This window comes from Mizuhopecten yessoensis, unplaced genomic scaffold (assembly GCF_002113885.1).
Source record: "Mizuhopecten yessoensis strain PY_sf001 unplaced genomic scaffold, ASM211388v2 scaffold10635, whole genome shotgun sequence".
NCBI classification, from domain to species: domain Eukaryota; kingdom Metazoa; phylum Mollusca; class Bivalvia; order Pectinida; family Pectinidae; genus Mizuhopecten; species Mizuhopecten yessoensis.
The window spans coordinates 232315-244363 of NW_018408645.1; the positions used below are offsets into that span (position 1 = coordinate 232315).

Consider the following 12049-nt stretch of genomic DNA (forward strand, 5'->3'; position numbering starts at 1 on the left):
TAATATAAGGTACTATATCAACACAGGTAGATAGGTGTTGTAGTCAATAAGTTAACCTAATGGACTATATAAACACAGGTAAAAAGGTTTTGTGGTCATTAAGTTAACATAATGGACTATATAAACACAGGTAAACAGGTGTTATGGTAAATAAGTTAACATAATGGACTATATAAACACAGGTAATAGGTGTTGTAGTCAATAAGTTAACATAATGGACTATATAAACACAGGTAAACAGGTGTTATGGTCAATAAGTTAACATAATGGACTATATAAACACAGGTAAATAGGTGTTGTAGTCAATAAGTTAATATACTGTACTATATAAACACAGGTTAATAGGTGTTGTAGTCAATAAGTTAATATACTGTATCATATAAACACAGGTAAATAGGTGTTGTAGTCAATAAGTTAATATACTGTATTATATAAACACAGGTAAATAGGTGTTGAAGTCAATAAGTTATTATACTGTACTATATAAAAACATGTAAATAGGTGTTGTAGTCAATAAGTTAACATAATGGACTATATAAACACAGGTAAATAGTTGTTGTGTCAATAAGATAACATAATGGACTATAATATACTGTACTATATAAACACAGGTAAACAGGTTTTCTAGTCAATAAGTTAATATACTGTTCTATATAAACACAGGTAAATAGGTGTTGTGGTCAATAAGATAACATAATGGACTATATAAACACAGGTAAACAGGTGTTGTAGTCAATAAGTTAATATAATCTATTATATAAACACAGGTAAATAGGTGTTGTGGTCAATAAGTTATTATACTGTACTATATAAACACAGGTAAATAGGTGTTGTAGTTAATAAGTTAATATACTGTACTATATAAACGCAGGTAAATAGGTGTTGTAGTCAATAAGTTATTATACTGTACTATATAAAAACAGGTAAATAGGTGTTGTAGTCAATAAGATAATATACTGTACTATATAAACACAGGTAAATAGTTGTTGTGTCAATAAGATAACATAATGGACTATATAAACACAGGCAAACAGGTTTTGTAGTCAATACGTTAATATACTGTACTATATAAACACAGGTAAATAGGAGTTGTAGTCAATAAGTTAATATACTGTATCATATAAACACAGGTAAATAGGTGTTGTGGTCAATAAGTTATTATACTGTACTATATAAAAACAGGTAAATAGGTGTTGTAGTCAATAGGTTAACATAATGGACTATATAAACACAGGCAAACAGGTTTTGTAGTCAATACGTTAATATACTGTACTATATAAACACAGGTGAATAGGTGTTGTAGTCAATAAGTTAATATATTGTGTTATATAAACACAGGTAAATAGGTGTTCTAGTCAATAAGTTAATATACTGTACTATATATACACAGGTAAATAGGTGTTGTAGTCAATAAGTTAATATACGGTACTATATCAACACAGGTAAATAGGTGTTGTGGTCAATACGTTAACCTAATGGACTATATAAACACAGGTAAAAAGGTGTTGTGGTCAATAAGTTAACATAATGGACTATATAAACACAGGTAAATAGGTTTTCTAGTCAATAAGTTAATATACTGTACTATATAAACACAGGTGAATAGGTGTTGTAGTCAATAAGTTAATATACTGTACTGTATAAACACAGGTAAATAGGTGTTGTAGTCAATAAGTTAATATACTGTTCTATATAAACACAGGTAAAAAGGTGTTGTGGTCAATAAGTTAACATACTGGACTATATAAGCAAAGGGTAAACAGGTCTTGTAGTCAATAAGTTAATATAATTTACCATATCATGAAAACAGAAAACAAGTTTTAGTATATCAATGTTATATTAATATGTAACTATTGGTACGAAACTATTAATTTTTATAAGTTTTTGTGATAAAACGATTTTGGATTTCTTTTCCTATATGAAACTCGCCTCACTGGTTTTAGCTCTACAAAGTCTCACTAAATGAAATATTTTGACTTTTTTTTCAAATTTAACACGAAACGATTAAATGTAAGCATTAAGCGTCTGTTTTGTTTGATACACACACACAAATGGAAATAACGAAGTTGTGTAAAATACGTCGTGTTGAAACTTGACGATTGGGTTAATACAATGCCTAGTCGAGTATTGTCAACATCCGGATTGTAGATGAAATAGGATCTGCCTACTTGATGCACGTTCTGTATTTAGACAGGGATAAATAATACAAATAATACTGGTCTAACGATCGTATAGGAAAACTATACACCAGAGCGCAGCACAATTTACACAAGGAAATAAGAATGGTATTACAATCGAAAAACTCAACACCAGAAATATGGCACAATATAAACAAGAAAATAAAAATTATATCTCTATAGGAGAACTTTAAACAAGAAACACGGCCAAATATACAAAGGAGGTAACACTATAGGTATTACTATAGGAGAACTTTTCACCAGAAACATGGCCCTAAATGCACATGAAAACACAATGTTATTCCTATAGGACCATTACAAACCAGAAACATGGTCTTGTATACAAAGAGAAATACAATAGTATTCATATAGGGACATTACAAACCAGAAGCATGGCCCTGTATTTACAGGGAAACACCATGGTATTCATATAGGAACATAACAAACCAGAAACATGGCCCTGTATACACAGGGAAAAAACAATGGTATTCATATAGGAACATTACAAACTAGAAACATGTCCCTGTATACACAGGGAATTCCTATAGGAAAACTTCACACCAGAAACATGTCCTGTTTACGCAGGGAAACACAATGGTATTCCTATATGGACATTACAAACCAGAAACATCGCCCTGTATACAGAAGAAAACACATTGGTATTCCTATATGAAAGCTACAAACTATAAACAAAGCTTGTACACACAGGGAAACACAATGGTATTCCTATAGGAACATTACAAACCAGAAACATCGCCCTGTATACACAGAGAAACACAATGGTATTCCTATATGAAAACTTCACACCAGAAACATGACCCTGTATACACAGGAAAACACAATGGTATTCCTAAAGCAAAACTACAAACTAGAAACATGTCCCTGTTTACAAAAGGAAACACAATGGCATTCCAATTAGAAAACTACAAACCAGAAACATCGCCCTGTATACACAGGAAAACATAGTGGTATTCCTATAGGGACATTACAAACCAGAAACATGGCACTATTTACACAGGGAAACACAATGGTTTTATTATATGAATACTACAAACCAGAAACATGTCCCTGTATACACAGGGAAACACAATGGTATTCCTATAGGGAAACTTCACACCAGAAACATGACCCTGTATACACAGGGAAACACAATGGTATTCCTATAGGGAAACTACATACTAGAAACATGTCCCTGTAAACACAGGGAAACACAATAGTATTCCAATAGGAACATTACAAACCAGAAACAGGGCCCTGTATACACAGACAAACACAATAGTATTCCAATAGGAACATTTCAAACCAGAAACATGGCGCTGTATACACAGGAAAACACAATGATATTTCTATAGGTACATACTATAACAAATATTATGCATTGTTTAAACTATTCTGATTTGATTTAGTAATAAAGTCGCATGATGAGAACTGAGCTAATTAGCACTATCTAAGTACAGTTATTAAATCAGTTATTCTAAAGCCAATATCTCTTCAGCTCACTGTCATACTTGAGACATCGCTGTATACTAGTAACACGTAGTTGATAGGTAATTCCTCACATTTCTGGTGTTTCCTGACAACAGATGGAAACGATGAGACATATTCCCTTATAGATGTTGTATTAGAGTATTATGGATAGCATACTTGCTTTAAGGTTTAGAATCCGAAACTGAATGCGAAACAAATCGAGTCGAAAGCGTACAAGTTTTCAAAACATAATATGGTACATATCGGAATGAGCTCAACGCTTAGTGCCGCACATGTAGATGTTGATTATTATGTGACTAGTGACATTAGGTTCATATCTTGGAATAGACGATGCATGCACCTTACTGAAAATATGGTGTCACGTCTAAAGTTAATATGTAAATAAACATTCCCAGTTAGTCTTGTACGTTTAATGCATAATATTATCGGCACATTGGTTCATACACAGGCTCACAAATAAGGTTTTAAATAAAGACAAATAGCAAATACAATATTCAAGCAGACTAACAGATATATTAAGTATTATAGAAACTATATATGGATGTTCCTCAAAAGTGATGTTTGGTTATCATGTATATCCAACTCCAGTTAGCTAATTTTTAAGAGTTAGATAAACGACACGAAAATCGACCATCACTAGTTGGAGACATTTTCATGTCATGAACCACTCTCATTGCTTGTTAATTTACCTTACATATATTTCCTGTTTGTATCATTTCATCGAGACAAGTTCTTGTTCTTATCGGGAAATTCACAAAGAAAGGAATAATGCACAAATGTTTGTAACGTATCTGATGTAGTGATGTATAACTGTTTTGTGATAATTTCAGTCAACATTGCTCTTGATCGTCCAGCAAACTCCAGCAGTGTATTCTCCGAAAAAGGGAATACCTATGGGCCAGCCTCTAAGGTAGTTGATGGGAACACGGATCCATTTCTAGATGGCAACAGTTGTCTGCTGACTGACAGAATTACTACCTCTTTGGCTTGGTTGTGGATTGACCTCGGGAACACGTCGGTGGTCCAGCGGATTGAACTGACTAATAGAAAAGGCGGGAATGAGGAAAATAATACACCTAAAAAAGATGTCGACCGTAAGTTAATTTAAACGTAAATGTTTTAAATAAACTACAAGCGCCATGGGGCAAGGCAACTTATCGCAATTGTTTTCTACAAACCATCAAGCACATTAAATTGTATCTCCGAACTAGTTGTAATAGCAACTTAACACTTGAGATTAGCTAACATTTATCTGTCATTGTCATGGTGTAATTCAACTGGCCCAAATAAGGTAAGCTTATCAACGTTTTTGTTTTCAAACTACTCCTGAACCGCCGAATTTTGACCGGAAATGTTCTTTTGTAATGGGGATATTTTTGTACAATCGGAGTGCCTTTTCCCCTGGATTTATGTGATGGTTATCAAACATGCATAGATGGGAGCATCCTTAACTGGCTAACATATTTATACAGATAAATTCTACCACCACTACCAACAACAACAACAATTCCAAAAACAACAACAACTGCATATATATGGAGAGAGATTGAACCACCACTATCAACAACAACAATTCCAAAAACAACACAACAACAACAGCATATATATACAGAGAGGTTGAACCACCACTACCAACAACAACAACAACAATTCCAAAAACAACAACAACAGCATATATATCTACAGAGAGGTTGAACCACTACTACCAGCAACAACAATTCCAAAAATAACAACAACAGCATATAGGTACAGCGAGATTGAACCACCACTACCAACAACAACAACAAAAACAAGAAAAGCAACCAATCCAAAACAACATCAACAGCATATATATATACAGAGTGGTTGAACCACCACTACCAGCAACAACAATTCCAAAAATAACATCAACAGCATATATTTACAGCGAGATTGAACCACCACTACCAACAACAACAACAAAAACAAGAAAAGCAACCAATCCAAAACAACATCAACAGCATATATATATGTATACAGGGAGGTTGAACCACCACTACCAACAACAACAATTCCAAAAATAACATCAACAGCATATATATGTAGAAAGGTTGAACCACCACTACCAACAACAACAACAATTCAAAAAAAAAAAAACAACAGCATACATATGTAGAGATGTTGAACCACCACTATCAACAACAACAATTCCAAAAACAACAAAAACAACAGCATATATATGTAGAGAGGTTGAACCACCACCAACAACAACAACACTAATTCCAAAAACAACAACAACAGCATATATATGTAGAGAGGTTGAACCACCACTATCAACAACAACAATTCCAAAAACAACAAAAACAGCATATATATGTAGAGAGGTTGAACCACCACTACCAACAATTACAACAACATCAAGAACAACAAATCCAAAACAACAACAACATCAACAGCATATATATACAGAGAGGGTGAACCACTACTACCAACAACAACAACAATTCCAAAAATAACATCAACAGCATATATATATTGAGAGGTTATACCAACAATAACAACAAAAACAACAACAACAGAATATATATATACATAGAGGTTGAACCATCACTACCAACAACAACAACAATTTCAAAAACAACACCAACAGCATATATATACATAGAGGTTGAACCACCACTACCAACAGTTACAACAATTCCAAAAACAACAACAACAGCATATATATGTAGAGAGGTTGAACCACCACTACCAACAGCACCAACAATTCCAAAACAACAATAACAACAACAGCATATATATACAGAGAGGTTGAACCACCACTACACACAACAACAACAACAATTCAAAAAACAACAACAACAGCATATATATTTACAGAGAGGTTAAACCACTACTATCAACAATTACAACAGCAACAATAACAACAAATCCAAAACAACAACAACATCAACAGCATATATATACAGAGAGGTTATACCAACAATAACAACAAAAACAACAACAACAACAACAGCATATATGTAGAGAGAGGTTGAACCACCACTAACAACAACAACAACAACAATTCCAAAAACAACAACAACAGCATATATATTTACAGAGAGGTAAAACCACTACTATCAACAATTAAAACAACAACAATAACAACAAATCCAAAACAACAACAACATCAACAGCATATATATATATACATAGAGGTTGAACCACTACTACCAACAACAACAACAAAAACAACAAATCCAAAACAACAACAACATCAACAGCATATATATATGCAGAGAGGTTGAATCTCCACTATCAACAACAATAATTCCAAAAACAACAACAACAACAGCATATATATATATATCAAAAGAGGTTGAACCACTACTACCAACAACAACAACAAAAACAACAAAAACAACAAATCCAAAACAACAACAACATCAACAGCATATATATATGCAGAGAGGTTGAATCACCACTATCAACAACAACAATTCCAAAAACAACAACAACAACAGCATAAATATGTAGAGAGAGGTTGAACTACTACTACCAACAATTACAACAACAACAATAACAACAAATCATAAACAACAAAAAATCAACAGCACATATAGTTACAGAGGTTGAACCACCACTATTAACAACAACAATTCCAAAAACAACAACAACAGCATGTATGTAGAGAGGTTGAACCACAACTATCAACAACAACAATTCCAAAAACAACAACAACAGCATATATGTAGAGAGGTTGAACCACTACTACCAACAATTACAACAATTCCAAAAATAACACCAGCAGCATATATATTTACAGGGAGGTTGACCACTACTACCAACAATAACAACAACAACAACAACAACAACAACAGCATATATATGTAGAGAGGTTGAACCACCACTATCAACAAGAACAATTCCAAAAACAACAACAACAGCATATATATGAAGAGAGGTTGAACCACTACTAACAACAATTACAACAACAACAATAGCAACAAATCCAAAACGACAACAACATCAACAGCATGTATATGTAGAAAGGTTGAACCACCACTTCCAACAACAACAACAATTCCAAAAAAAAAAAACAGCATATATATATACAGAGGGGTTGAACCACCACTACCAGCAACAACAATTCCAAAAATAACATCAACAGCATATATATTTACAGAGAGGTTGAACCACTACTACCAACAACAACAACAAAAACAACAAATCCAAAACAACAACAACATCAATAGCATATATAAATATACAGAGAGGATGAACCACTACTACCACCACCACCAACAACAACAACAACAACAGCATATATATGTAGAGAGGTTGAACCACCACTATTAACAACAATGATTCCAAAAACAACAACAACAACAGCATATATATGTAGAGAGAGGTTGAACCACTACTACCATTAATTACAACAACAACAAAAACAACAAATCAAAAACAACAACAAATCAACAGCACATATATTTTCAGAGGTTGAACCACCACTATCAACAACAACAATTCCAAAAACAACAACAACAGCATATATGTAGAGAGGTTGAACCACTACTACCAACAATTACAACAATTCCAAAAATAACATCAGCAGCATATATATTTACAGGGAGGTTGAACCACTACTACCAACAATAACAACAACAACAACAACAACAAAAACAACAGCATATATATGTAGAGAGGTTGAACCACCACTATCAACAAGAACAATTCCAAAAACAGCAACAGCAGCATATACATGAAGAGAGGTTGAACCACTACTAACAACAATTACAACAACAACAATAACAACAAATCCAAAACGACAACAACATCAACAGCATATATATACAGAGAGGGTGAACCACTACTACCAACAACAACAACAACTCCAAAAATAACATCAACAGCATATATATGTAGAAAGGTTGAACCACCACTACCAACAACAACAACAACAGCATATATATATACAGAGGGGTTGAACCACCACTACCAGCAACAACAATTCCAAAAATAACATCAACAGCATATATATTTACAGAGAGGTTGAACCACTACTACCAACAACAACAAAAACAACAAAAACAACAAATCCAAAACAACAACAACATCAATAGCATATATAAATATACAGAGAGGATGAACCACTACTACCAACAACAACAACAACAACAACAACAGCATATATATGTAGAGAGGTTGAACCACCACTATCAACAACAACAATTCCAGAAACAACAACAACAGCATATATATGTAGAGAGGTTGAACCACTACTACCAACAATTACAACATTTCCAAAAATAACATCAACAGCATATATATGTAGATAGGTTGAACCACTACTACCAAGAATTACAACAACTACAAGAACAACAAATCCAAAACAACAACAACATCAACAGCATATATATACAGAGAGGGTGAACCACTACTACCAACAACAACAACAACAATTCCAAAAATAACATCAACAGCATATATATACAGAGAGGTTGAACCACCACTACCAACAGGTACAACAATACCAAAAACAACATCATCAGCATATATATGTAGAGAGATTGAACCACCACTATCAACAACAACAATTCCAAAAACAACAACAACAACAGCATATAGATACAGAGAGGTTGAACCACCACTACCAACAGCAACAGCAATTCCAAAAGCAACAACAACAGCATATATATACAGAGAGGTTGAACCACCACTACCAACAACAACAACAATTCCAAAAATAACATCAACAGCATATATATAGAGAGAGATTGACCCACCACTAACAACAGCAACAACAATTCCAAAAACAACAACAACAGCATATGTATACAGGGAGGTTGAACCACCACTACCAACGACAACAACAATTCCAAAAATAACATCAACAGCATATATATGTAGAGAGGTTGGGCCACCACTACCAACAACAACAACAATTCCAAAAACAACAACAACAGCATATATATGCAGAGAGGTTGAACCACTACTACCAACAATTACAACAACAACAATAACAACAATTCCAAAAACAACAACAACAGCATACATATGTAGAGAGGTTGAACCACCACTACCAACAATAACAACAATAACAACAACAACAACAACAACAACAACAACAAAATATATACATAGAGGTTGAACCATCACTACCAACAACAACAAAATTTCAAAAACAACAACAACAGCATATATATATACAGAGAGGTTGAACCACCACTACCAACAACAACAACAATTCAAAAAACAACAACAACAGCATATGTACACAAAGAGGTTGAACCATTACTACCAACAGCAACAACAATTCCAAAACCAACAACAACAACAGCATATGTACACAGAGAGGTTGAACCACTACTACCAACAATTACAACAAAAACAATTACAACAACAACAACAACAGCATATATATACAGAGAGAGTCTACCACCCCTACCAACAACAACAATTCCAAAAATAACATCAACAGCATATATGTAGAGAGGTTGAACCATCACTACCAACAACAACAAAATTTCAAAAGCAACAACAACAGCATATATATATACAGAGAGGTTGAACCACCACTACCAACAACAACAATTCCAAAAATAACATCAACAGCATATATGTAGAGAGGTTGAACCACCACTACCAACAACAACAACAATTCGAAAAACAACAACAACAACAGCATATGTACACAGAGAGGTTGAACCATTACTACCAACAGCAACAACAATTCCAAAAAACAACAACAACAACAACAACAACAGCATATGTACACAGAGAGGTTGAACCACTAATACCAACAATTACAACAAAAACAATTACAACAACAACAACAACAGCATATATATACAGAGAGGGTCTACCACCCCTACCAACAACAACAATTCCAAAAATAACATCAACAGCATATATGTAGAGAGGTTGAACCACTACTACCAACAACAACAACCAGAGAGTGATATTCCAAAATGGGGCTTACCTTCCGGTGAGGGGGGGGGGAGGATGGGGGGGGAGGTCCAAAAAAGGTAAAATATCTTTGAAATAAAAAAGAAAGACAAAAATACACGTGCTTCCCCAATTTACTACATGTCAGGCCTCGTGCCTTGGGACCTAAAAAAGGTAACATATCTTTGAAATTAAAAAAAGAAAGACAAAAATACACGTACTTCCCCAATTTATTACGTCTCCGACCCTGTGCCTTAGGACCTAATCTTTGGGTATTACTTTGAAAATATTTGAGATCCCTACCTCATAGCTATGAATCTGTTTTGGGTATAAAGGGACGAACACAATCCTGCTACCAGGTTTGACTAATCTGTTATTTAACGAAAAACATGTTAAAATGTCTGTTCATATCCCATTCTGATTGAGATTAGAATATGTAACAAATTTAATAGTTTTCGTATTTTTTGAAAATCCACATGCTTTTTGTTAATAGTAGTGACCAACTTTTTGTTAAGTATGAAAACCTCATCTCCGATAAAATTATGTAAATGAATGCGGGCAACCTTGATTATTTTCACTTATGGTCGCACATTTCAAATGTATTTCTCAATAAATTGTATCTAATACTTATTTTATCACAAAATTACCAAAACAAATCAAAACAATTGCAGTGTAGTGCTAATTAACACTTCAGCCATTTGCACAAATGAGGGAGGGTTTACATTAACAGAAACTTTAACAAAGCCAAAGGTGCTTAGAAATACATCTCATTTGTCTCTCAATGTGTCGAGATTTTTAATTTATATTTGCCACATGCATCTATACCTACTTGTACACGCACTAAAAGAAAGAAAATTAAAACGTTGGCCGAGATTATGTAGATTTCCCATGCCGACAAAAGAAAGGACCTGTTACAGGAACAAAAGAATTTTGCCCACAAAGCAATTTAACCATTACTGGTTTATATTTGTAGCTCCCTAAGACACGACCCATGAGATATTTTTAAAAAATTAAAAAGGTCCCCAGGGCCTGTGCTATGAACTATTTAGTGCCGCCTTCCAAAGGTGTACGACAGGGTTCACTTTATTGTCCAAAAAACTATCAAAACAATGTTTTACGCTATCAAATAATATTATATTATTTAAAGTAGGATCTGCTGCAAATTATGAACTCAAATATTTAACAAAAAATTGCATAATGAAAAAGTTATAAAATCTTAAACTCTAAAAATGTTGGTATTTTCATACACTTTTTTGCTACATCAATTGTTTTACGGAAGTAAAACACCAATTTCCGGTTCTTGTACACCAAAAATCTTTTAATATTATTTGGTGCATTATGTTGTGATATGATAGTGAAAATTTCAGGAAATTTGAGAACCGGTAAATTTGTCATATAAATGTCAAATTGTAGCAACGTCTATTTCCAATAAAATCCAACAACCTTATGACCTATAGTCATGTTTGATAATTTAACAATATGTCGCACCAATTTAT

At 33.6% G+C, this 12049-nt stretch overlaps 1 protein-coding gene across 7 annotated transcripts in view; it reads left to right on the plus strand.

Moving 5' to 3' along the window:
- The window catches only part of LOC110461538 (multiple epidermal growth factor-like domains protein 6), a 71937-nt gene that overhangs the window by 2266 nt on the left and 57622 nt on the right, over positions 1-12049 (plus strand). For all 7 annotated transcript variants that reach the window (XR_002464146.1, XM_021515044.1, XM_021515045.1 and 4 more), the window contains exon 2: positions 4496-4759. Coding sequence is in view for 6 of the 7 variants with exons in the window: in XM_021515044.1 (XP_021370719.1) it covers positions 4496-4759 (264 nt within the window). In the remaining variant the exon portion in view is untranslated. The remainder of the gene's footprint in view (positions 1-4495; positions 4760-12049) is intronic.